This window comes from Thunnus maccoyii, chromosome 11 (genome assembly GCF_910596095.1).
Source record: "Thunnus maccoyii chromosome 11, fThuMac1.1, whole genome shotgun sequence".
Classification (NCBI taxonomy): Eukaryota; Metazoa; Chordata; class Actinopteri; order Scombriformes; family Scombridae; genus Thunnus; species Thunnus maccoyii.
The window spans coordinates 26,080,405-26,107,804 of record NC_056543.1 but is presented as its reverse complement, the minus strand read 5'-3'; the positions used below and the strand labels follow the sequence as shown (position 1 = coordinate 26,107,804).

General features: G+C 40.4%; 2 protein-coding genes across 7 annotated transcripts; one reads left to right on the top strand and one right to left on the bottom strand.

Moving 5' to 3' along the window:
- Positions 1-1,095: 1,095 nt before the first annotated feature.
- sf3b1 (splicing factor 3b, subunit 1) lies at positions 1,096-16,868 on the bottom strand. 6 transcript variants are annotated; one of them, XM_042426033.1, is made up of 24 exons: positions 16,762-16,867; positions 14,317-14,489; positions 13,971-14,072; positions 13,664-13,778; positions 11,063-11,142; positions 10,734-10,919; positions 10,084-10,546; positions 9,752-9,873; positions 9,445-9,642; positions 9,218-9,319; positions 7,693-7,872; positions 7,526-7,612; positions 6,589-6,859; positions 6,097-6,242; positions 5,657-5,803; positions 5,185-5,310; positions 4,482-4,703; positions 4,207-4,389; positions 4,006-4,117; positions 3,734-3,854; positions 3,491-3,622; positions 3,033-3,305; positions 2,689-2,905; positions 1,096-1,753 (listed from the first exon to the last, which is right to left on the bottom strand). In XM_042426033.1, the coding sequence occupies exons 1-24, from the start codon at positions 16,787-16,789 to the stop codon at positions 1,595-1,597; spliced, it is 3,945 nt and encodes a 1,314-aa protein (XP_042281967.1). In that variant the 5' UTR covers positions 16,790-16,867; the 3' UTR covers positions 1,096-1,594. The 6 variants fall into 6 exon arrangements, 5 of the variants coding, with proteins under 5 accessions (XP_042281967.1, XP_042281968.1, XP_042281971.1 ...); XM_042426034.1 differs by lacking the exons at positions 13,664-13,778; positions 13,971-14,072; positions 14,317-14,489; positions 16,762-16,867 and adding an exon at positions 11,488-13,657; XR_006098751.1 differs by lacking the exons at positions 1,096-1,753; positions 2,689-2,905; positions 3,033-3,305; ... (14 more) ...; positions 10,084-10,546; positions 10,734-10,919 and adding exons at positions 11,488-11,542; positions 12,222-12,280 and having other exon boundaries at positions 11,106-11,142; positions 16,762-16,868.
- A 3,392-nt stretch (positions 16,869-20,260) lies between these two features.
- On the top strand, positions 20,261-26,627 carry coq10b (coenzyme Q10B). Its single transcript, XM_042427213.1, has 5 exons — positions 20,261-20,437; positions 23,636-23,791; positions 24,706-24,898; positions 25,580-25,681; positions 25,981-26,627. Exons 1-5 carry the CDS (start codon positions 20,340-20,342, stop codon positions 26,146-26,148), a joined length of 717 nt encoding a protein of 238 aa, XP_042283147.1. The 5' UTR covers positions 20,261-20,339; the 3' UTR covers positions 26,149-26,627.
- The last annotated feature ends 773 nt before the right edge of the window (positions 26,628-27,400 follow it).

Here is a 27,400-nt window from a genome sequence, read left to right as displayed (position 1 = left end):
CAGAGGGGGTTGTAGCACTTCTCAGCTCATCACTACACTCATGTGATTATTGTTCATTTCAAAGTTTTATGAGCAACAACAAGGAGTTTTTAATTGGCTGACAGCCATGAATTTGAAAAGCAGATTGCATCAGCAGTTGTAGTTTGCACTGACTGCAGCACAGCAACCTCAGCTCACCCATATGATGTGAGGGATTCCTAAACAAGGCCACCCAAGACAGCCATGCATGCAGCCAACCCCCATGCTCCTCCCGCTCTATCTGGTTGTTGTGTCTCAGCAGGACGATGAAAGGGTAAAGTAGGATTGTTGTTATACCAGAGCATTAACAAAAACAACTGACCCCGACGGTTTACCTGTAATCTTGAAGCTGAGTCCTTTTCTTATGTCAAAAACATTGCATGTAGAACAGGAACGTACAGAGGAACTTGAACACCACAAAGGAAGTCTGAATGCTGGTCAGGAAACCATCGTCAGTTTTGTTGCTGCAACTAATCATTATTTTCTGTATCCATTAAATCTGCTGGTTTTATTGATGATGATGTAAGAATGAAGTTTAAACCAGAAAATATTCACATTTTACAAGCTGGAAACCAGGACATTTTATGCATCTTTTTTATGTTTAGTGTCATAACCTCATAATGAGAACTTGTACTTGTAATAGAGGATTTTTATATTGTGGTATTGCTATTTGTACTTAAGTAAAGGATCTAAATACTTTTGGTGCCACTGTTTACAACACTGCAGCATGCTTTCAATGTTTTTGAAAGCATGCTGCTGTTTCACTTCTTCAAATGCATTTTTACCTTCCAGGGAGTTTCCAACCGTTTCTATACAGTATGAATTATAGCTTGACCTGCTTCTTGTTATCTATTATTAATTTGGAAATTCACAGAGGAAGAAAAAACAATACAATGATTATCAAACTAGCTGCAGATTGACTTTCTGTTGGTGGACTAATCATCACAGCTCTGATGGTGACATTGGTTGATGCCTTTTTTCTTTTTTGCATCCTACATTTCCATTCTTTTTGTATGAAAACTCACCACTAGTACATCCATCTTTATAAGTGTAAAAAGAAAAAACAAAACACACAAATTTGAATTTTATACACAAACATTTTATTGGTTAAATAAAACAACAATCTAATAAGAACAGAGGAAGTGTGAAATGAGGAGAGGGTGTGTAAATGGAGCAGCCAGTGCAGAGGCCTATCAATACACACACAAAAATATCCAAATATTTAAAACATTTTGACAACTGCCCTGCATTCCTCAATCAAGGTTTGACTGATGTCAACCATTCTTTATAGAAAACATTCCAAAAAAATAAGAGGAAAAAAAAAAAAATTACATACAGACTCAACAGTGTCCCTTGTTTTATTTCACCTACTTTCACTCATTTTTAATTGAGGGTCAATAAGTGGCATCCAGCAGAAGCTGAATGTGTGTCTCTATTGGATTGTTCTGTCTGGTCTGGGGAAAGACCAACATACAGTTGCTAAATAAAGACCGACTCAGTCCTAGACCAAGATAGATAAGACAGTAGAGAGTGATGATTGAGGGAGGAGAAAAACTGAGAGCACATAAATTTGTATTTACAAGACATACTCCAGCTCATAGCGGACGTAAATGTTTTTCTCGTCGTTGTAGACCTGTGGGTAGTGGGCGATGAGGGCATCTTGTGAGCCGATGTAGATGGAGTTATAAATCTTCCAGTAGACGTCTCTCACCTTCCTGGCTGGATGGAACAGACCCTGGAGATGAAGGCAACACAATAAAGCTTAGAATAGTCACTCACAGATCAACATCTAATTATCTTTCACTAACTAAAAAAAAGGGTTCACTTTTGAAATATATTTCCTTATTCAGAGCAGCATTTCCTTGAATCAGTCTTATCTTATATTATAAAATAATAAAAGAAATAACTCCTTTAAGAGAGGAGTGCTACCAGATGACAACATCTGTATTTATGTCAGTCAGTTGTAGGGCTGCAACTATAATAGTCTCATTACCATTCACCTTGATTATTTTTAATGAATCTATTAATTATTTAGTCAATTAAATGCCTAAAACAATGAAAAATGTCCTCCTCAAGTAACCTGTGTCTTCAAATGTAATATTTTGTCCAACCAATAAGAACAAAATCTTATTTTTGATATGAAACGGAGAAAAGCAAGAGAGTTCTGATATTTCTGAAGCTGTAACTAGAAAGTGTAATATTCTTAAAGCACTATCTGATACAAGACCAATAAATGGTCCCGGCCAACATATCAGCCATTATCAGCTTGTTGTAGACATATCAGTATCAATAAATTTGCCAGCTGATAAGATATTGCAGTACAGAAATACCAAACTGGGTTGAAGTTTTTAGAAACAGCGTCTATGTTACAGTTTCTTGGTCACACTTCTTTAAAAACAAATCTAAGGGATCCGTATCAAGATTATTTGTCCATGTCCGAACATATACCGTCTGATATATCATTATGAAAATTTTTAGTATCAGTATCAGCCTTAAATATTCAGCATTGATCTCACAATCTGATTTTTTTTTTTTAACTTTGCTTTGTTGCTACTTAAAGTGTAGATTATTAGCAGCCCTCGTACACAATTAAAAAATGTAAAACTGTTCGTCTCTGAATGGCTTATTTAGCAGTTTTGAAGTCATGAGGTATGTCCTGGTTGGCCTTACCTGTAAGCAGTACTGAAGCATGCGGCAGGGCCCGATGGCGACCCTTAGTCCCTCCAGGGCGCCCATGACGGCCTGGATTACATGAGGCGACGTCTCAAATACGTTGGGCCAGACGTAATTGAGCAAGTGGTTGAGGGAGTCTTCACAGCCAAAACCGTAGACACCCAGAGACATGTGCTGGACCACCGCACTAGCTGTCTGTCTGTGGACCAGGTCTCTGCAGGACAACAGAAGTACAGGGGTCACATGGTTAAACAGATACTGACATGATTATACTGAAACTATAAAGCAAACCAAACTTACTCAGGGAATGTGATTACAAAGGTTGAGGTGGATGAACTCACCTGTCCATGAGCGCGTCCTCCAGCAGAGGTGTGACAGCGTAGATGTAGTCTTTGCCCATCTCTCCGATGTACTCAAACAGGAAGGACAAGGACTTGAGCACACCGTTCTGCACGTTGAGCTCAGGCACGCGGTATTCATTCATGAGCGCGGGCAGGACTGTGAACGGTGAACAGGTCTCAGCGACGATGGCGATGGCCACAGTTGTACAGACACGGTTCTGACGCTCCTGGACCTTCAGGTTATTGAGCAGAGTGGCCAAGACATCATGGGGACTGCGAGGAGAGAGGAGGGCGATGTATAGGTTTAGATCACACTTATAGTGAAACAAGGAATGTCTGAATGTGTTCAGTGTGATTAAACATTTCAAATCATATTAAAAAGGAGAAATACACAGAAATACAAAATGATGTAGTCGGGGACTGAAGATCTCTACAATGATTTGATACTAGGAACTCACCCAATGGCCTTGGCGATGTAACCAAACGTGTTGACAGTGGCTCTGCGGATGGCCTTCTTGTGAGCCTTGAGCAACTCCAGCAGCTCAAAACAAATCCTCATCCACTCCCTGGCTGACACGTACTCAGCACCCCTAAAATATACACAAGAGGTTAGAATAAGGCTCTCTGGTGCTCACTGTGCAAACCAAAAAGACACAGCTAGAAGATTCATATCACTTCAGTCTGAGGTTTATTCTACTGACCTGTCAGCGATCCTGCCCACCAGGTCGATACAGTTCTCCTGCACCTTCTCATGTCTGTTCTTCAGGATGGGAGTCAAACGAGGAAGCAGGTCTTTGATTGGTGGAGTCATTTTGTGCATACCTGCAGAAAGAATGGAAATGAATTACATCTTGAAACCTAAATAGGCTGCTAGGAAAAAAAGACTGATTGCAACTCAATGCCAGGCTCACAAAATTATTCAGGAAAAGTATGGAATGACTGTTGATGAAGGTGATGTAGTGAGGCGACATACCAATAACATTAACAATGGCCTTCAGTGCTCCCAGGATGCTACCCAGCACCTCAGGGTACTCTTCTCCCAGGTACTCATACAGCACCACACCCAAGTGACCCATCAGCTTCTCCTGCAGTGACAGACAACGAGAACATGTCATTAGCTTCCTTACAGCATTACATATTTAAATCTGTGCGAGTGTGTGTCTTTATAGTGTACCTCCTGGCAGGTCTTCATGACGACGGCAGTGCGAGAGATCAGATCTGCAGCCTGCTGACGGACTTTGGCTGACTTGTTGTTCAGACGCCACAGCACAGTACCACAGATCTGAGGCAGGTAGGGTTTCACACGCTTCCCGAGAGCATTTACCACTGTGCCGAAACCATTGAGCATCACAGAGTCCTGCAGAGGGAATGAAATTAATTAAAAACGCTGTTCGGGTTATATATCTGTCAATAGTTCTCGTTAAGATTTGTTGGTGTCGTTCCTCTCACCTCTGTCGTCTGTTCCTGGAAGGCATACAGGATACCGTCGATCAACTGCTCCTCCAGCTTGTGGTCGATGTCAGCTGCTCCCAAGTTGCCCATAATTTTTTCAATGGTCTCCATCACCATCTTTCTGTACTGCTCGGCCTCGTCTTTCAGGTCATCCACGATGCGAGAAATGATCTCTGCAGCTCCCACCTTGTTGGCCAACTCCACTGTGGTGTCCACCAACTGTATGAGGAGAAAGATGGTTCAAAAACTCAGGGGATGTGTGTTTAAGCTTCAGCAGCCTTGACATCTTATTTGCTTATTTTGCTGAGGTTGTGTATTGTAATAGGTCACATTTTGCAGCTGAAATGTTTAACACAGAGTTTAAGTTTTATTGAGGTGTTGTGAGACATATTGTCTTTGACAACTGTGAATGTGTAATACAGGAGTTAAATGTCTTATTTGATTTGTGCAGTTTTCTGTTGTTTTGTATTAATGGTGATTCAGATTCAGATGAGACCAAAACAAAGGACGATAATGTTTACTGTGCAGTACGTTTAACAGTCTGTCTCCTACTGCACAAATCAGAGACCACAATCATTCAATTGAACACATAATTACATTAATCCAATTTCAGCAACATGAATGTGTGTTTCAGATATTTTGGAGCATTTTTGATTCATTAGATGGAAAAAATGAGTCCCAAGTCTGTCTGTATGCTAACCTGTCTGTAGTTGCGTCTGTCCAGAGCCATTCTGTGCTGCCAGAAGTGCTTGAAGAAGGGGGGCAGGATCTCAGTCTTAATATAGTTGGCTTCCACACCATCAGTGCCACAACACTGCTTCACCACCTATGAGACAATACAAGACAGAGATAAAAACTCATGACAAATGACCAACAGCAACAACTAGGTTCCAGGATCCAAGTTAAGTCTGTGGGCCTCTTGCATCCAAGTTCAGAGACAGAGCAGAGTCCAGAGTTTGTAAATGTATCCAACGGGTGCAGGATGAGAGGAGAGAGGACACAAATGTCAGCTCTGCTAAATCTCATGTTGGAGTTCATCTAGCGAACTACTAGCCCTGATTCAACCATGTAGTGGTTGACCAGGCGAGAATTATTCGCACTAAGTTATGTAAGGTTTATAATAGCATGACTTCACTTCCTTCACATTTACCATCATTTTCCACCCCTCTTACCTTTAGGACAATCTTTTTCATCTCCTCATCGGGGGACTGGAACTCTCTGATGAGGATCAGCATCACCTCTCTGGTGTAGTAGTTAGCATACTCAGCGTCCATCAGAGGGATCAGGTAGCCAATAGCTTTGAGGAAGGCAGCCAGACCCTGGTGACAAGGGGTAGAGATAAACAACAAAATTAAAACTTAGCTCATCTTTTTTTGTGTGTTCACCTTAGTCAGGTGTGTCTTGTCTGATGCTCCCAGTAGAGTTTTAGTGGTCTTCCATCAGACCTCTACTGACAGCAGCAGCCCCTCAAAGGAGACATTGTAGCAAGCAAAAATTCACACTGTAGCCACATGCAGGCTTAGTGCTGGGTGTTGATCTTGCACTGGTTTGTTCTTTACATTAAAAATCTGACAAAGCAACCTTCTACCTTTGATCAAAAGGGTCTTCTTACCTTTCCTCTGTGCTGTCTGATACCCTTCCACAGGGGCTTGAGGACTGAGTCAAAGGATTCGATACCATAGGGTGTAGCAGCTTCAGCGAGAGCAGCTATGGCCAGAGCACTGATGGTTCTCACCTTCTGCTGCTCATCCACCAGACCTGTGGCAGCACAGTCAGAACAAATAGTTTGAGCTTACATATGTTTTCAGTGTGGATGGTTATGAACTGTAGCTGCTGGTTCCAGTGTAATGGATTTAAAGTGGCAGAAGAAATATATACAATATAAACATATGTAAAAATGTAGCTGGCAATAAGGAAAGTACCCAAACTCAAATAGGGACTGAAAAAATAGAAAACTCCTGAAACATGTTTCCATATGTGTAAATATAAGCTGAAAGGCTGTGCATCTCTACATTTGTTAAATTAAAATGTGGTGGTTTGACAATGACAAACATTTTAAGTCTACAAGGACCTGCAGACAGATTAACATTTGACCATGACTGACCGTGTTCGATAATCTCCACCAAGCTGCGGAGGTGGGGCAGAATGGCACAGCCCATAAGGATGGCAATTTGCTGGACGATCTTGATGCCTGTGTGTCGGGCCTGCCAGGACTTCTTGCTTTTACACACGGCTTTGAGGAAGGGCAACAGAGAGGGAATACCAAGGGCAGAGGCCACTACAGCAAAGGCTCTGGCTGTGGTGTTTCTGACGTACTCATCCATGTTGTCGATATCAGGTCGCATTGTGGAGATCATTGTAGCCAAACCAGCAGCCTGGCACGAAGAGGAGGAAGACGGAAATGTCAAATATGTGATGCAGTAGCAGTTTATTTGCTCATTTTTACTTTTGAGGACATGATGGTATTGCAATACATTTAATTCCAATTTATTTATTTCGCTATGGTAAAATGGCAATTAAAATTTAAAAAATTAATGTCTCATCATTGAACTTAAATGTCAAAGTGCAGCCATTACAAAACCAGACATCAACCTCTGATAACAACTAAAGTAGCATGTGTACATGTTTCTTTTAGCAGTTAGGACTTGTTTTTTATTTTGAGCATACTCAGTCTGCTGAGCCTGATTGGGCTAGTACACTGGTATATGAATGCTATGGATCAACAGGTTAGTTTTGTCTACATATCTACGTAAATCGATATAAAAATTTTGATCTGTCAAAATTTAAAAAAAAAAAAAAAAAAAATTATATATGTCTATGAAAGCCTGAACACTCATTACATGGAAAAATGTAGGTAATGGAAGATCTTCTTGTAACCAACGGGTGCAGGGTGAGAACAGACCAGACATGAATGTCCAGTCTGCTAGCTCTCATGTTGGTGTCAATCTAGCGAACGACTAGCCCTGATCTGACCATGGACTGGTTGAACAGGCGAGAATAGTTCGCAGGAACCCTTAATGTAAAAAATTGCTCCACATTACCTTTGCCAAGTTGGAAATAATTTCTCTGCCTTCTACTCTGGCATAGTAGTCCTCATCAATCAGCAGGGGCTCAATCACCACCAGGATCTGCATACAAAAAAGACAGTCAGTCAGTTTCTCCGGCACAATCCACTAAAATAAGTGCACATCTTCCACACTGAGCTTACCTTGTGTACGTATGGTCGAACCAGGTCATCCAGTTTGTAGAGAATGCGGTCAATGACTTTAACCAACAGGTGGCGCTCTTGGTCCTCCAGGGTGGGCGACATGAGCAGTGGCAGGATCTGGTTGAACAAGGGGCCTGCTCCAAACTCACGAGCTTTATCTGTGATCTGACGCAGAGCCGCCTAGGACAAGAGGGAGAGAGGATCAGAGAGTGGTTGCGCTCTTATGAATGAGCACCATCAGGCAGAGCTGATGATTTATGTCTGCTGCTTCCAGCAGAGTATGATGGTCAACACTCTGACCTCTACTGAAAGCAGCAGTTCCTCACAGAGGAGATTCTTTAGCAAGCAAATATTCACACTGTAGCCACGCACAGGCTTAGTGCTGGGTGTTGATCTTGCATTGAGTATTGTTTATGTGCTTTATGCTATTATAAGCCTTCTTGGCAGAAATATGATCAAGGGGAAATAAGGACACAAATGAGTAAAGGACATTTGGGGACTCATATTAGGAGGGGATGTTTTAAAAAGATAATGGAAATCATACTGTATTGGCCCGAATATGAGACACCATTTTATTTCAAATTACATTTGAGAAAACGGGGGTCATCTTATATTTGAGGACTAGACAATTACATGTTCACAAGATCAAATTCTTTTTAAATGGAGTGTACCAGTCTAACACTGCGTCCTACAGAGTGTTTCAACAGCTCAGTTTAACCTGCAGGAGTTTCTGAAGGCTTGTGTAATGTGTTTTTCTGCTGTGGAGGAAAATAAATTATTGAGAGGTGAAAACAAATTGGAAAGAGTCTTCCAACATCTTTACTGCAGAAATGGATCAAGAACTGAATAATCTGTCAAGCAGCGTAAAATTACTGCTATATTTTGCTGGAGCTCAAAAAGACAGTCTGAAGAAGGAAAAAAAAAAAAAGCCTGCCGCCAGACGAAAATAAAATTTACTGCTTCCAAAAGTCTGACACGACAAAGTGAGAGTGTGTGACTGAAAGTTAAAGAAATGTGGGATTTACAAACTATTTCACTTTTATGAGAGAAAAGGCTTCAAGGATGAGGACTCTCTTCTCCTTGGATTAATAAGATGGTCAGGTAAACTTTCCCAAGAGGACAAGTGTCAAAGTCGGTGTATCTTGTATGCTGTAGAAGGGGGAGGGAGTCTTAAATTTGGGCCCATATGGTATTATGGTTCACTGACCACTGAGTCTAACCTCCATCTATAGTTTTCTCATTAGCGCAGGTAGTCTTGCTTTTAATTTAACAAGTTTACATTATTAATTTCTAATTGACATTGTGGGTGTATGTGATGTGCTGTTGTGTGTAGCTTTGTATTTTGTATAATGTGTTCTGTGTGTTTTTTGCTCTGTGCTGCTGTATGTTTTGATTGTGGGGGACTGCGGATGTAAATTAGCTTTGATATAACTCCAGTCCAGTGCATCTTTTATGTTAAAAACTGTACACTGTCCCAATCAATAAATACAAATATGAAATTAAAGAGGCAACACCAGCAACCAACCTTCCTCATGGGCGGTGTTCCGTTTTTAATCTTCAGCAGCAGCTTCATGATCTTCCTTTCCTTCTGTTCTTCAGGGCTCAGCGTGGACTCATCAACTTCAACCTAACACAAACACACAGAGTCAGTCAGACATATTTTACTTCAGACAGGAGAAACATGCAGCTGTTGATTTTACAATTTTTTACACGTGTTTTGCACACACACTGTTCTGGAAGTTTGATACTCACCAGGAGTTTGTCAAAATACTGGATGTCGTCGGGTTTGAGGAAGGGAAGGTTTCCTGAGGGCTGGTCGTTCATCTGTTTTGTGGTGCGGTCCTCTGCCTGCATGTGGAAGCCCGTCATGCCTCCAATTGGGGTGGGTGTGGCTGACAGCTTACGGGCTGGAGTACGGATTGGTACGTAGCCTGCTGGTGGAGGCAAGACCTAAAGAGAGGGAAAATAAACTGTTAGTATTGTGATTAATTTTAAGTTGTATTTACTCTTTGCTTTTTTCCAACATAGACTTCAATGCAGGGGTGGGGTGGGCACGGACCTTGTATCCCTCTGGGAACATGGCATCAAGCTCGTCGTCTGTGAGAGGTCTGTTCCTCTCATCAATTTCTCTCTCCCACCTCCACGCCTGCAGCTGCTCTGGAGTCATGCTCATCAGATGACCTGGAGAGAACAGAGGAAACTGATCTGAAACACTCTAAAACCATCACGGGGCCTGAGGAGTCATGTGGCTGATATATGAAAGTTTGGATTATCATTAGCTTCTGCAAAATTGGTTTCTTCTTTCCTCAAGTCCCTGAATGGACACAAAGAATAGAGAACAAAAGGGAAGATGGACATCAACAATGCAACAAAAATGTGATGTTTGTTTACCTGGTGTCGGGGTAGCCATGTGCATGGCGGGGGTTCCTATGGGAGTCTTTCCTGGGGTAAGTAATGGTGTTGAGGATCCCATCTGACTGGCAGGGGTTTCATCCCAACGAGACTTCCTCTTACTGGCCCCTGGGGTTGGAGTCTCACCCACTGACTCATCTCCTCTGTCTGTGCGTGGCGTTTCAGCCCAGCCACTCCCGTGTCCAGGGGTCTCTCTTTCTGTCTTTGGGGTTTCGTCCCAACGGTTCTTGCGAACACTTCCTGTCGCTCCACCATGGCCAGGTGTGGCGTGTCCAGGTGTGTCCCTGCCAGGGGTGGCAGCACCAGCAGGTGTGTGGCTGGGAGTAGGGTCCCACATACGGGTACTGGGAGTGGCCCCTGGGGTCTCACTGCCTTTAGGGCGGCCAGGGGTTTCATCCCATCGGCTGTTTGAGGGTGTGTGTGCAGGAGTGTGTCCTGGAGTCTACAAAAGAAGAAAATATTATAAAAAAAAACATGAGTGAGACAATCCACAACTGCAAAGCTGATGTCACATATTACTGCATTCCCTCAAGTTACAAAGTCAGATTATAAGAATTTACAAGGAATTTATTTATTCAAGTTTTTCTTTTTACTTGAAACTGTATGAGGCCGAAACTTGAATGACTGACCTCAGCGTTGGCATCAGCCTGGTCCCAGCTGGACATCTTTTTGGGCGTAGCATTGGAGGGGGTTTGGTCAGCTGTTTGGTCCCATCGACGCTTACGTTTTGTGGCAGCTTGAGCGGCAGCAGACCCGTTGACAGCTTTCAGGTCCCCCGATTTGGCCTTCTCTGCCAGTTGCTGACGAATCTCCCTCTACATGCAGACAGATATAAATGTCAGGAAAAACAATACTACTGCACAACAAAGCACAGGACTCTATAAAGGAGAAACATCTGAAACTTCTATCTGTAACTAGCTCGCAGTCTACTGTCAAAGATACAGTGGGTACACCTTACCTCCTCTTTGGACAGATTCTGCTCCAACATGACGTCCACATACGATCTGACCTGCAGCTTGGGGTCCGGCGTTTTGCCCCCTGCGCGAAAGAGCACGAACAAGAACATAGGACACTCATCAGTATACACTCTAGTGACCCATGTAAGCACAGCAAGCACAAACACAGCCAGCTAACCCTGACTCTCTATACCAACAGATTAACTTATGTTCCTGTTTTTATACAGCTTAATCACAAAACAAAGTCCTACTGAATTACATAGAAATATACATTTTTCTTTCTTACATACAGACATAGCATCATAAGGAAAAACAAGCAGATACATAAAGAGAAGAGCTGAGGTTGTGGTGTTTTCTTTAAGTGGATAAAGAAGTTATAGCCATCACTGATGCAGGGGTCCTGGGCTGTGCTCTTCAGAATACGTACACTTTCAGTGCCAAGGGTCCCTCTGCAGTCAGACTTCAACCGGCAGAAAAGAAGCCTAGAAAATTTCTCTTTACCATTAGTAACACTTTGGAAAAGGGTTTGAAGTCACACACAACAGTATACCACCTGTGTTGCATTGATATACGGCACTCAAAAAAACAAAGTATCTTCTTGGGGAATAACCACAAAACTAGAAAAAAAATGTATAAGAGACCCTGTGGTCCAGATTCCTAATAATTTATAATGAAGTCAAGATTTTGATTTTCATCTAGGAATGACATTACCACAGCACAATCAAAAATATAAAAAGTATCTACCTTTGCATTCAAATATAAAATAAGGTTAAAAAAAAAATTTAGCCCAACCATCATTACACAACTTTTGTTCAGAAATATGATATGACATGCTAGAGCCACACTCTAAAATCTGACTCATAATAGCACTGATTATTATTTAATTATTATAAATTTGACTTGACTTCGTTTTCAGGACAAAGGTGTCTGATAAAAGATGGCAAAGATATTCAATCAAATATTTGGGAAGTAATTCTCCATCATGAATGTAAGGAAAATTTTATCCAACTTTGTTGGGACTTGATAGGCCAAATTAAAAAAAAAACTTTGTTGTGGCTGGGCTGCATCTGATTCCCCTCACAGGCCCCGGGTCAAATTAGCAGCAAGTGGGCCCTGACCAAACTGACAAGTGCACAGTTCTCTGTGTTCCCCATAACCTACACAGGATGAGTTGCTGCACCCTTAACAGAGTGCAGTACAGGACTGGCAAAGCAGTACTGCTGTAGGAGAGAAATTAAGGACAGTTAGTATGGGCCTGTGGTATTGTGGTACACAATTTTCTTGATAACATATTTCTATTTTACAGAGAGAGTTGTAAAATAAAAATATATTTACAAAACAACGTTGTACAAAGAGCTCTCTCTACATGCAGGCTTTAGATAGGCCCTAACTAAACCAAACCTGAAACATTCAGGTCATTCTTAGCTCATATTGTCAGGGGAAGTGAAGATGGAAAGAAAGTTAAACTAGCTGGCTCAAATATCATTTGTGCTTTTACCCAAATACTCAATACTTGTTGCTACTTATTATGCTATTTCCACAGTTTTAAGGTCTTAAAAAAACTAAAATGTTTATTTGTGATAAGCTACACTAACTCAACAAGCCTATAAATTACAATCATCAAATCATTAGGAAAAGTTGGCCACACTAAGTTTTAAATATCTTGTCATGCAGTGTCATATGATGAGGCCCAAGGACCTTGCAGATCTATCAAGTCTGACAAGCGAACAGAGGTGGCAAGTTACCACAAGAAGCTTAAACTACAGCCCAGATTAAGACATTGGGGAGACAAATGAGACCTGATTGACTAATTGAGTTCTTTCTTTATTTTGTTATATAACCCCAATGACTCTGGGTTGACTAAGCTGATGCGAGCCAACATGTTTCTTTCCTCTGCCAGCCTAAGGATCTAAAGCTCTGTGTCTATTTGCGATCAGGTCACTATTTGGTATCAGCTACTGTGCTAAGCATGGCATGGCACAGTGCACTGGCAGGTGAATTACACTATAGCTAAGCCTCAAACTTTCACTTCTCATCCTCATATGCTAAGAGTATACTGCACTTTCCCATCATAATTAAGGCTGACGGTCACATGGGATTGTTAACCCTTCGACTCACATACAACCCATCTGCGACCCATGTTTGTTAGGTGAATTACCCCCTTTGAGCATTGAACACCTAACCACCTCTCCCACTAAAAAGCATGGCAACCCTACAATGGATTTCATTTTATTGCACAAACCAGGACACAAATTCCCATTTCACATTCAGCTCATGACAATAACATTTTCCCAAACCAAAATACTGAAGATAAACTATGTGTCCACACGGACATTTGTAGCAAAGTTGATTCATTAAAAATGTATCAGGAAGAAAACGTACAGTGACACAAAATGTTCTTGGACCACAGAGGATTGACCACAGGGAAGGCATCAAGTCTGGGAAGCAAGCTATTGCATTGTGATCGAAGGGTTGAACAGCAAAACTATGGATGTGAAACCATTGGTAGTTTGGGGGAGGGGGGGTCACAAAAAAAAGTGAACCATGAAAAGGGGGAGATAATGGGGAGGATGTAATAAAGGCAAAAAAATAGCAAAATTTACCATCTGCAAAGGGGTCGAGACGCTCAGGTGAGATGATCATCTGCATGCGCCGGGCTTTGTATTCATCTTCCCGCTCTGCGATCTTCTGTGGACGATGCTCTGCAAATGGATCGTACTGCAAGAGGCAGATGGGGAAGATCGTTTAAGTTTATTTCGATAGATTTTAAATAAAAAGCAAAAAAGTATTCTCAAATTGGTTGTTTTTGATGGCAACAATACACTGGGGGCAAATTCCCTCACTGTATTGTTGCCATCAAAAACAACAGCACACATAATCATGAACATTACACAATAAAGTAGCACATACTTGCTCGTCTGACTGAGGAATGGCATTAAGTATTGCCACTGGTGCATGGTACCCTGGCTTCTTCTGTCCCAACAAACTTGTTGCTGAATCTTCTTCATCATCCTGAGAAAAGAACGAGAAACAAGAGTCTAGTCAAATCTCGCCAAAATGGCAAGACTCTCCTAGCTCATATGCAACAAGCAAAGGGGAGCAGTCAAGCTCCAAAAAAATGTCTAATTGTGAAAGAATAAAAGTTGACATTGAAAGTATCATGATGCTTATTAAGGAGGATCAGTAGCTTGCAAAACAGCACTCTGCATCCACCTGGGAGAGAAGAATAAACATGAAAAACGTATTGATGTACTACCTCCTCCTGTTCATTGGCAGCGATGGAAGTAACGTATCCAGCAAAGCGACTGTCGCTGCCTCCATAGATTTCCTGGTCATAAAAACCAGTTGAGTCGAGGCCCACTCCCTGATCTCCCTCCTCCAGCAGGGTAGCCTTCATCCCCTGGATCTCCAGGATCTGGGCCTCGATATCTACAAGGAAATTAAAACAAGAGAGGGTGATAAATTACACAATAACAAACACTACACAAACTCTATTATTCCAAGGAAAAGTTACAAAGTTTTCCCCCTGATGTTTCACCCCTTTGTTATCGATGTAAGATCAGTAATTTAACACATTCTTTCTAGTCATGCAGTAAACTTTACACATATTGGAAAAGCATTTGTCATTGTTTCTCTGTGACTTTTGGGAATCATTGGGAACCTGATCCTCTCATAGACATCCTAGGAGCAACAAGCTCCATATCTTTGGCCAATAAGTATGAAAAAATTGATGTTTTGTTTGAAATGGTAATTGCAAAAAAGTTAATCTTGTGGTGTGGAAAATGGACTCACATGTTATTTGTGGTTGAGCAAAACGGCAAACACATTACACATGGAGAAACTGAGATTTTATAATGAAAATAGAGGTGTGTGATTTGGGACCCTGTACTGAGATTTTTTCAGGGTAAGGACTAATGTGTTGTGTCCAAAGTAAAGCACCTTGCTGTGTGTATTGACATCTGAATATATATATACACACACACACGCACAGTAAAAAAGATACTGGTTTCATATGAAACTAAATGAGCTAAGGCATCCACTGGTACCAACCATGTCACGTTAGCTTGTCGGGATAGGGACTAAATGACGCTCCAAAGTTCAAAGGGGTCTCTTGACCTCTCATCTCGTATCTGAATGAAAAAAATGGGGTTCTATGGGTACCCACAACCCTCCCCTTCACAGAAATACCCACTTTATGCTAATCCCATGCAGTTTTGGACAAAAACCATGCAGTTGTTTGCATGCAGTATAAATGCGTTTTTCCCCCATTCTAAAAATGGTCTATTTGAATATTTCTGCGTGTTAGTCCCCATAGTAGCAATTTCATTGTAATGAAACTTTTGAAACTTTATCTCACTGTACAAAATGACCTATTGTGACCTCTAGGATAATCACAGTTTCATGAAACCAAATCTAGAGACCAGGCCACTCAGAGGATGTATGGCTTTCTTAGGTATATTGTCAATAAGGGCTTTCTGAGCAATTTCAAGAACAGAGGTGCTCGCCATCCAAATGCCAAAAAATGCAGTTCTTACAGAAAATTCCAAATGTCAAAAGTTTTTGATACCAAATCACAGCATGAATTTTTCGATGTAGTGCCTCAATGTCTTGGTGTCCTAATGTGGAGTTTTAGAGGGATTTTGGGCCATTTTTTTGTCAATACTCGAGTGGTCCTTCATAAGGGACCACCACTTCCATCCACTACAGGACTGCTTCCACCCTAAGGGTCTAAACCCTAACACACTCTGAGCTTTCAAAATTTGAATAGATGCCTAACCAAAACACAATGTTTATTACAGATTTACGACTGGAAAAACTAGACACAAAATGCTGAGCTGCATATCAAATTACTCAGGTTCCTCGCTTTCAGATGTTGTATACTTCCATGTGGCATACACCGTTGACCTACCCCCCCCCCCCCCCCCCCCATGGTTGGGATTGGGGAGTTGAAGAGGTTAAAGAAAAACTGATTTGTATTTAATTTATGACTGCGGTTATTGTTATTTTCAGAGATGTACTGTGCTCGTTTGTTGTTGTTGGCTCTTTTCTGCATGCTACAAAAAAAAAAAACTACACAATAACTGAAACACCCAACTTCGTGGCGCAAAAATAACTAATTATCTGTGCTTCGAATCTTACTACCTACAATATACAGATGCCATGACGCTTCACAGGGTGCATGGTGGGTTTAATCAGCTATAATTAATAATGTAAAACATTATTTTTAGCTAATTAAACCCACCATGCCATGGGAGTGGTGTTAAATGAAATATTAATTAACGTTAATGCTACTGGGTTAGCCATATCAGATTCACGTTAGCATGTAACGTAAATAACAATGAAAAGCGTTTAACTGGAGATAGTTAAACGACACAGCATTTGCTTAAAGCGTGATTAATTTAACCATATCAATGAGTATCGGGGCGAAGTTGCATATATTAACCACAAAACGCTTTAAAAGCAAGCGTATTGCACGCTGACGGTAGCTAACTATGCTAAGGAGGTAGCAACCAGCGCCATTATCTAATCGTCCGCGTTGCGTCGTATCCTGGCCTGCCGGTTATCACGTTTTAAAAGCCAATTCATACGTCCTTATGTGTTACAAACAATGCATTATTATGGCTACAATTTGTGACACATGGTTATGCTAAAAAATAATCAAAAACGGAGGCTAATTACATGTTTATATCAAATATTTTACCTTCGTGCGTTTTGGCGATCTTCGCCATTTTGGTGGTGGTTGTTCGTGTCTGAAACCGGAACTTCCGGTTCTTTCTAGCTGTTCTGGGAGCCGTCTTTTCCCACCCGCATTTTGCGAAGACCCGCCCTATTCTGCCTCTGATTGGGTAGTACTCGTTGTCTCCGAGGGTTAGATTGGTTAGATGGTTAGGGTTAGGTAAAGATATCAGGATCAGAGCCAATCAGAGGCAGAGTAGGGGCGGGTCTTCGCTGAATGCGGGGGGTGGGGGGAAAAATAACGCGCTCTCAGATCAGTTTTGCTGCTTTGTAAAAATGCGAAAGTAAAAAGTAGGCAAATGAAGTGGCGGAAGAGTGTAAAAAACAACAACAGCAACAAAAACAATTATAATTTCCTCTTCCACAAAATGATCATATACAGAATATTAAAATATTCATCTTACGGTTTGTAGAAGATAAGTTAAAAAAACAAAACAATAAACACTCTGAGCAAGGGGGAGTTACAGTTCACATGAAAATTTTAAACAAAAAACAGGCATTCATAGTTTTTACAGTCTTTGGATTTGAGGAAAATCGACTTGAATCAATGTACTGTTTGACCTCCTCTGTAAAAACCAAGAGGTTCGTCATTTTACCTATAAATTTACTTTTATGAAACGAAATCTAGCCAATAAAACAAATGATTTGTAATATATAGCTGGTAATTCAATTTTGGAGTTATTTTCTAGTATTTCAAACAGTACATGTTTCCAAAATAATATAACATTTTCATCAATATGGCTGTTGATAAAGATACACGTTAAAAAAGTCACACAAAAGGGCAGTACCAAAATAAGTGAACAGCAGTCCTGCACTCAAGCAGTATAATCAGCTAGAGTAAGTACTTATTATGCATTATGCCTCTTCACAGTATATAATTACGTATTTAAATGATTGGATTATCATAATTCATGAATTAACATGTAAGCAGCATTTTCACTTAATGTTGTTGCTGGTCAAGCTGGAGCAAATTTATCTATACCATTGTGTAGTTTATTCTATAACCATGCATCATATTTTATAAGAACATTATATGTTTTTTGTGTGAAATCTTCACAATCATTCACCAAGTAGCAATAACAAGGAAGTATGGTCCAGATGTCAACAGAAAAAGCAAGAAACATGATTATTAAACAGTGTAAGAAAGAGAGAGACAGTAATTTACAGAGATTCTGTGTAGCGGGGTGGACTGTGCACATGCATATTGACATGATAAAAACTATGTGTGTGCAAAAAAGCAGAATATAAACAGAAGCATGAATACCAATGCAGATATAAATATAAATTTAAGTGTAAATAAACTATGTGTGTGTATTAACAGGATATATATGTACAATCAACAATTAAAAAATCAAATCTTATACACATCTACACAGTGCAGAAAAATCTTAAATGTCAATCTTAATCTGAAAAGCAACCTATTAACATAACTTTCAGATGTAGTGGAGTAAAAAAAAATAAAACATTTCCCTCTGAAATATAGAAGAGAAAGTTGCATTAAATGGAAACATTCAAGTAAAGTACAAGTACCTCAAAATTATATTTATCAGAAACTCATGTACTGTGCTTATAATAGACCCTTTTCATAGCAGACATTTTGACTTGTCAAAGCAAAAGCACAGCTGTAAATAACATTAACAATGGCTCCAGTGAGTGAGCACGCACAATACCAATCCCTGGAACTGGTTAACCTAATTGGAGTGCAGCCATCATTAATGTTATTTATTCCACCTGTGCTTTTCCTCCTTTGACAAATCAAAATGTCTGCTGTGACAAAGGTCTATTAAAGCACTTCATTAATGTGCTAGTTTTAACTTAAAAACTTAACTTAAATTTGTTTGTAAGTTTTGATGTGGCAAACATGATGCAAAAGAATAAAATGAGAGGCTATACCCGAATTCTCTGACTGTCATGCATATATACACTGAATAATACAGTAATAACCACCACTACTACTACAAGTACTACTAACATTATAATCATCATTGTCATTATTATGATTAAAGAGCTACAGTTGCTAAGTGCTACAGAAAGAGAGACTTGATGATGAGTGATGGGTCATTGTAATCCAACCAAAGGGATGCTTAAATTTCAAATTTAGGAAACAAAAATTACATTTAGAACAATATTATGTTTCAGAACACTCCAGTTTAAATATTTTTAAATCATTTATTTTTATACAAGAAATTTGACTTCACATTTTAGTAGCCCTCAATATACTTAGAGTGCAGATATCAATACAGACGTACAGGTTAACATAGATAGCAATCTAAACAAATACAAAGCAAAGTTAAACATATATCTCTTATCTACACAACAACAGATTATCTATATGCAGATCACTTTGTTACTGTACATGCAGGCTTGTGTTACAGCAGGTAGCACAAGAACTCATGGCAGTGCAAAAATGCTGGAATAAATATTGTCTGAATAATAGGTTTTTTAATATGCAGAAGTGGCTTATACAGTACCATCTGTGCAATCTAATGCAATCCAATACAACAGCTCTGCCATAAATTCTACTTTCATGAAGCTTACACATTTTCAGTTTTTGTTGACATTGTCGGAGAGGTGATAATTTTCTATTTTATGTTTATTATTGAGGTGGTAGTGGGTGGTGGTAGTGTACTTGAGTGCATTATATTGAGAAGTGTTCCTAATACTTTTTTCCACCCCATTAACATACATGAAGGGGGCAAAATATAAGGAACACTTTTTAACGTCATGTTCTGAGCTGTTGTACTGGATTGCACAGGTGTTCCTAATAAAGTGCTTGGTGTGTGTATACACTCTGCTTAGACTTACATATGACAGTGGAAAAATATTATGAACATGTGCATAATGTGTGTAAGATGATCTAGTATGAAAACACATCATTCAAATTAATTTAGCACGACGTGGCACACCCCTGACATCACAATCCTGCTATAATTTAATGACAAAAGTAAACAAAAATTGAAAAAAACAAAGTCAAAAAAGCAGTAGAAAATCACAAAAAAGAAGAAATAAATCACAAAATAAACCAATAGCAATAAAAATATTTCTGAATTCAGCTATAGCCTCATATAGGCCGACCTAAATGGATCAGAATAGTCAAAGTCATAGAAAACAGTCACTGTCTTGAAGACATTCACTCCAAAACACAAAATACACAATCAAAATAAATGCAACTGGAGGTTTTAGTGGTAGTGTGATCACTTCAGCCAAACCATGGGCTGGAGAGATGGTGGGCCGTGTTTGCAGGACAGTGTGTGTATTTAACCTTAAAGAACCGTGAACTTATGCTGCTCAGGGCGATTAAGCGAATCTGAGCCAACATCTCGTGACATTCCTGCGTGAGTGAGGTGCGATTCAGGAGACGTCAGTAATTTCAGTTGACGAGCAACAGCACTGGCCAATGAAAACTGTCGATGTGCACGGCTCATCCAATATTAGACCGGTATTCAGTGGCTGCGTCACATTGGGGGGCGGGACAAACCTCTGGGCATTTGTTGCCTGTCAGCCTCGCACTTAGTGAAGCAGTCTGTCAAAGAAGAAGGGAAGATGGCGAGAGGTTGTCGGAGTCTGCGGAAAGTTGCTGAGTGCATGAAACAGTTACCTTCCACAGCCAAACGGGAAATACAGACGAGGAACAACGTAAGGTAAAGTATTTGATCTTGGAATCTCGATTTAACCTGAAAAGTGTCGGTGAAGACATACGCACGGTAATAACAAACAGCTACCAAAGTACCAAAGATGTTCAGTTAGACATTGTTTTGCTGAGTGGTAAACATATGTTAAGCGGGTAACATTTACGAACTTGACGAAAACTATTAATTTGTTTGTTATGTCTTTAAGACATACCCTAATAAGCTAAATGCTAACTAGCCAGTTAACCTGCGTATTTGGAGCTGGTAACACTTTGAAAGTAAAAACAACGCAGTGGTATTTCCACACTATGAATATATTCCAATACAAGCAAAAAAGTCCTGCATTAAAAATGTACTTAAGCAAAAATATAGAAGTATCATCAGCAGCAAAATGTACTTAACCTTCACATTTTACTGTTGTGAAGTAGCATTAGTTGAGCAAGATTGAGCCAAACTTAACTACTTTTATATATGGTTGGGTAGTTTATCTACAAAACATGCATCTGTCTCAGAAATGTACACAAGTAATGTACCTGTGTAAATACAGCTGCAATTCACTTCTGCAGCCTAATCCTCTTAATTCTTTCAGGAGTGAGAAGGTATGAATTTAGCTATATGTCAGGAGTTTTTTCAATATATTATCACCTGCTGCAACTTCATGGTGTTTTGCAATATCTCTGTACATCCAATTTTATCTGAAGTTTAAAATCCTTTAGTGCAGCCTTGTTGTATGTTAGCTGACAGGTGTTAGGTAAGATAAGACTAATGCCATTATTCTCTCAACGGGGGTCACAACTGAAGTCCAAGTTAACCTCTGACACATTGTTTTGGAAGGTGGCAAATAGTTTTGGATGTGTTTCTCAGGAAAAAGAGAGGTAGTCCTCACACTAGATCTTGAAAGCTCCCAAGACTTTAATTCAGCAGTGTTTTCACCTACAATTCCTTCACCTTAATGATTGAAATGTTGCCTCATTAAACTTGAGAACTTGCAATATTCAGTGTGCACCTTTACCCATCTGTGGGTAAAGGTGCACAGCCTTTACCCATCTGGATGTGCACAGCCCACTGCCCTCTCTCTTTGCTCTTAGGTCGTATTTCTCAACCATTGCTCTCTATATCTGCACCCATACATTTACATTGACTTGGCAGTTTGAGGTCAGTGCCATGTGTCAACTGTATCACGTTTCTTGCAGTAGTGAATTGGCTCCCTGTGAAGTGACTGGTATGCTAGTAATGGAACAGGAATTCGAAGCAGCACATCATGAGCAGCACAGAAAAGGTTTTCTGGTTTTGAGCTGTTGATGACATTGATATTGTCACATCACATTAAGTGGTGTCATAATGGCTATTTAAATCTAAACATATCCCTCGAGAGCCGTGTTGTGCTTCCAAACCATCCAGTGCCAGGGACATTGTGCAGCAGGCTGCCACAGGTTACATCCAGGCACAGTGGACAAATCAAACCGTCTGACAGATCTCGGAACAGTGGTTTGTCAAAGTGACCCTGCAGGCGTCCTCTGGCAACAGTAGCACGACCTCAGTTGTGATGTACGCTCATAGCATCTGTGAAGTTTACAAGCAACTAGATGACTAGTCAGTTTTTACTCATCCAAGATAAACAGAGTTTCTCTCATTCATGGTGACGGAGAGGATCTCACTCAGCTGTAACTTTGCTGATTTTCATGATCTATCTATCCATAACTTTTGAAATGATTGTTTAGTTGATAAAAAGCTCACCACAAGCTCTCAGAGCCCAACATATTCAAATTCCTTGTTTAGTCAAATCAACAGTCTAAATGCACAATTATATAAACCAGGGGGACTCATCAAATCTTCACATTTTAGAAGCTGGATGTTTTCCTTTTTGCATGATAAACGATGGAGATTAATTTTCTGTCAATTGACCAAACGACTAATTGATCAAACATCAACACACTGTAGAGTTATAACCCAGGTGATGAAGCTTTTGGTGAAGATTTGATCTTGTAAGCAAGACAATATGAAACAATTTTAACAGATAGTTGCCTGTGTGATGGCTTTAGTGCATTATTGTATCTTGCAGCATCGGATAAAAGTTAAAAAATATTTCAAAATGAGACTCTGGACTTCAATTTTGAGTCAACTTCAGCTTCAGCTTGAGTCTGTACTAGAACAGTTGAGCTCACTGCCATTGGTGTGAGACTGGGAGGCAAATTGTGCTTTGGATAAAATAGTTATGTAAATGTAGTCCTTTTACCATTCCATTTAATTTTTGTAGCGCCAATAAATCCTTTCACTTGAACATGTATCGCATTAAATTCACAACACATCTCATCAGCCCAGCTCACTACTAAATACAATGACTTGTAGCACAGAGAATCACACACTGTATTCTCTAAACTAAAAACAGTCCTTGAAATGACTCACATTGAAATTTCGGCCCAACAATTATTGTTGGCTCAGGCATTTTCTTGCCAGGACTTCAGTACTGACCTCATTATTTCAGTGATTTAGAAAAAGAGGTGATGTTTGCCGTGAGGCATCATGTAGAAAGAGTCTTTGAGAAAAGCTCTGTTGTTGGAACTTACTTTTCCAACTTACTCATGGAATTCATCCTGTATTTCCTGCTTGCGATACAGTCAAAACATAATCATTGACCTAATTCTGCTACGATCCCCCCTCGGGCCAAACAGACAATACCTGTACAGAAATGTCAGAAGTTAGACATACAGCAGGGTTGAGCAGTGTTTCAGGTCTTCAAAGCTCACAGTAAAGTTGGTGCCCTTGACCTTGTCTTCTTCTGATTTACTGGCATCTGTACGTCTGTGACGTGTTTTATTTGAATGACAAATGTTTGGCAGGTGTTGCTGGAAGGCTTCCATGTAAAGCGTCCTGTTCCACAGGAATAAAGGCTTATGCTGCAGCTTGTTACAGGTATTACAGGCTGATTAGCACAAGGCTTTGTGTAGATGTAGATTGTGAGAAATCAAATCAGTGTTCCTATAGAGAGTTTATCCAAAACAAGACCAGTCACTACTATTAGAGATTCTAAAGAATATTTTCTCTCATTCCTGCCCTGCTTGGGCTTGTTATGAAAAAGGTTTAGGATTTCTGTAGAGCTGGAATTGAGCCAAATTGAAGAAAACATTATGAGAGCTTACTGTATTGATTCAAATCCTCACCTTGGTTTTCTAACCATTTTGGTGTCATTGTGGTTTGTTTTGTGATCAGATATCTTTCATCATGTGGGATCCTGATGACACGCGTGCCTCCCCTGCTGAGTGCTGCAATGACCGGGCGTGGCATCGTGTTGCCTGCCCGCAGCTTCTTCAACATCGCTGATTCCTTCTCCAGGAGGAAAGAATACTCGGAGAGACGCATCATTGGGTGGGTACCTCTAGTCTGGTTCCACTTATAGCACTTTATTTGTTAAATCAAATCTACCTTTTTTTTTCCTCCCATGGCATTTCGAGCTGAAAATGTTCTTTTTAACCAACAGAAAGCAACATACGCTGTGTCCAAATGTAATACCATAAAATATTTTTTTTAATTAGGAAATATTGTGTCCCCAGTCACAGCCTTTACAAATTATAAATTCAATAATAAGTTCAGATCTTGGAGGCCTATCAGAGGCTCTACTCCTGCGTTCCTGTATGACGCACTAAATGTCCTCCTGTGTTCCATAGCGAAGTCATAATCACTAAATCTGGTTGTATAAATAGATCAAGTAGCAGCAGCTATTTTCCCTCAGCTGGAGTGATGCAGTTATATAACTAGTGTGGGAGACTCTCTCCATCTCACTCTCATTCATTGGCTTCTTTTTTAAGATGATTTTTTTCAGGCTTTTTGCCTTCATTAGACAGACAGAATAGATACAGGAAGCTGGGGAGAGAGAGAGAGAGAGAGAGAGGGATATGACATGCAATACAGGTCACCCGGCCGGGAGTCAAACCACGAACGTTACGGTTATGTGATATGTGCCTTAACCATCAGGTCACCAGGGTGCCCGTCATTCACTAGCTTTGAACTTTTTTATTTTGTTTGTTTTATTTTATTGCTCTCTCTCTCTCTCTTCTGTTGCATTGACCTCTTTAAGCCACTGCTTTCCTCTATCCCTCTCTCTCTCTTGACCTACTTTCAGACATTACTGGGTCATGTTTGATGTACTGTGCCAGCCTTGTTTAGTGTTTAGTGTTATGTCATAATTGACGACCTTCATCTATTTCCTGACGTGCAGCTCTGCACAGACCTATTTGCACACAGGGAGCTCATGTCTCATTCCTCTCCATGCTTGACTTCAGGTTTTCCATGCAGGAGATCTATGAGGTGGTGGCCGGTGTGGAAAACTACCGCCACTTTGTCCCCTGGTGTAAGAAGTCTGATGTGGTGTTTAAACGATCCGGATTCTGCAAGGCCAAACTAACTGTGGGCTTTCCACCTGTGGTGGAGAACTACACCTCTCTCGTCACCACAGTGCGCCCCCACATGGTCAAGGTATGTTACTCCCCCCCCGCCCACCTCGGAGGGGTCATCGTTAATTGCACTACTTTCAAAGTACAGTTATCGTCACTTTTGTAAATATTATTAAGGAATTCACTACTCTATGTAGGATATTTTCAGCTCTTAATTGAAATAGAGCTCATGATATTGTAAGACTCAAGGGAGCACACATAATCTGAGCTGTAGTGAATTGTGGTCATTGTAGTTTAATAGAACTTAACAACATTTACACAGAGCACATTGCTAAGAAATCAATGTTATTTTGACATGTTACTTTACCAGCTTCCTAAAATATGCATTGTATGAAAAAAACCTCAACAGCATGCCAATGTTTAGAAACCTCATCAGTCTATGACTAGTTTATATTATAGGATACAGAGAGACAGAAAGAAGCAGCCTTTAGGTTTACATCTGTTATTTCCTGTCTGTTAATTCACAACACAATACAGACAGGAATCATGGTATTTGTTCAAATATTATCAGTAGATTCACTATGTAATTGTGTGCAAGTGATTGCCATGACTTGAATACACTTAGCAATAAAGTCATGGCAATCACATAACAAGCAAAGCAACTATTAGATTAGAAATTTGTGAGGCTACTTAGTCTCACAAAGTCTCTTCTTTTTCTTTTAAGCAAACTAATTGCAATGAATGTGTGTGTGTTGCTTGTCAGGCATCCTGTTCAGATGGTAAACTGTTCAACCACTTGGAGACGGTTTGGCGTTTCAGCCCTGGCCTCCCAGGCTACCCTCGTACCTGCACCGTGGATTTTGCTGTAAGTAGTAGCAGTTTGCTAACCGAAGCAGTCAAACACGGGAAAAAGATGCACGTGAAAGAAAGAGAGGGAAAGCGTTCCCTGTGTTAACCTTTGCTTGGTGTGTGTCCTCTGTGATCAAATGTCTGGAGTTCGATATGTCTGCAGTTGCAAGTGTTGTATTTCTCATTGGATCAGTTTCAAACTCTAAAGACACACACACACACACACACACACATAGACCTGTGACGTATATGTACAGTATGAAATTCAGTCTCAAAATGTATCCCCTCTGCTTCCTCTCTCCCTCTCCTCCTCAGATCTCCTTTGAGTTCCGTTCTCTCCTCCACTCCCAGCTAGCTCACGTGTTCTTCGACGAGGTGGTTAAGCAGATGGTCTCGGCGTTTGAGCGCCGTGCCTCCAAGATACACGGTGCTGAGACGGCCATTCCTCGTGAGCTCATGTTCCATGAGGTGCACCACACGTAGCGTCACTCCTGCCGCAAAAAACACAGACACGCACGTACACAATACCAGAGAGAGAAATGAGGGAGTAGAGAGAACAAAGAGACTACCTGTGTTCTAACTGAAAACTGCAGTGCCTTTCTTACAGCAACGACCAAGTTTATTCCCAGCAACTTCCTATATCCTATATTTTTTTTTATCATTGATGATGGTCCACCAGCTAATTGTGACCTTGGTGTTAAACACAGACTGACTTGCAGGGTTGTGAAACTGAGTTCACAGGTAATGAACGTGTTTCCATGGAGGCGAAACTAAATGAACCTTCGGACAAACCCAGCAGTGATGTTGACCATGACTGGTCAAGCAAGTATGTCATCACATCTGTAAACATTAGCCATACTCAATAGTTAACTACACTGCTGTAACCACCATTTTACTACTACTGCTGGCAGCACTGCAACAACTTTACACTTGCAAAGCGGCTGTAGGAAGACACTGCACAGTACATGACATACATTGAACACAGTAGAGGTTTGATATACTCTATTTTCCTCTTCAGTGACACAGATATCATGATGTATAAGTAGATTATTTTCCCGAAATACCAGTGTTGGGATACAAACAAGTTTTAGGTGAGAAGTGAGCGTTTTATTTTCCGTTTTTAGCAGACATGTGCAGGAGTTCAGGTGAGGCTACAGGATGTTGCAGCGTGTTGATTAAGACTGAAATCCTATAATGTAGTCAGTGAGGATGACACAGAGCTGTCTGTGTGACAGTTAACCGCTCATCCACCGTGGTGTCATTAGAGAGACCACGGCCATCTTTTTAACCTTGAATACTAAGCAGTGGTTATAGCAGTGCAGCATACTAATGAGCAAAGCTTGTTTGTTATGACACATTTCCTAAAATGTGTGATTTAAGTAGAATAGAAATGAAAACAAGAAGTAATTTCAAAACTGAAACAATTTCTTAAAGGTTCCTGATGAAGGAATGATGTGGTTATACTTCACAGTTGCTTATGGATAGTGTTACAGCTAGTGCTGGTCCCACAGTAGGGCAGAGGTTAGAGAGAGGGTAACAATGCTTTCGTTGGGTACAGAGTATGTGATGATAACCCGACCTGCACTACCAACTAAGACCAGGGTCCAAATAGATGTGATCACTTCAGTAAAAAGGGCACAAAGCAGAGATTAATACCTAAACTCTAAAAGGAAATTTGGCTAATACAACAGCACCACATACTGTATTTTGTAAGAATAAATGGCAGGCGCAGGTT

What these genes read in the sequence shown, in the direction of transcription:
- coq10b (XM_042427213.1), top strand. Translation starts at nt 20,340, where the DNA reads ATGGCGAGAGGTTGTCGGAGTCTGCGGAAAGTTGCTGAGTGCATGAAA. An exon ending in CAGACGAGGAACAACGTAAG is followed by an intron (nt 20,438 to 23,635) that starts GTAAAGTATTTG and finishes TTTTGTGATCAG; the next exon opens with ATATCTTTCATCATGTGGGA. An exon ending in CCTGCACCGTGGATTTTGCT is followed by an intron (nt 25,682 to 25,980) that starts GTAAGTAGTAGC and finishes TCTCCTCCTCAG; the next exon opens with ATCTCCTTTGAGTTCCGTTC.
- sf3b1 (XM_042426033.1), bottom strand. Translation starts at nt 16,789, where the DNA reads ATGGCGAAGATCGCCAAAACGCACGAAG. An exon ending in CATGGCTACCCCGACACCAG is followed by an intron (nt 9,874 to 10,083) that starts GTAAACAAACAT and finishes TGTTCTCTCCAG; the next exon opens with GTCATCTGATGAGCATGACT. An exon ending in TCATGAAGACCTGCCAGGAG is followed by an intron (nt 4,118 to 4,206) that starts GTACACTATAAA and finishes CTGTCACTGCAG; the next exon opens with GAGAAGCTGATGGGTCACTT.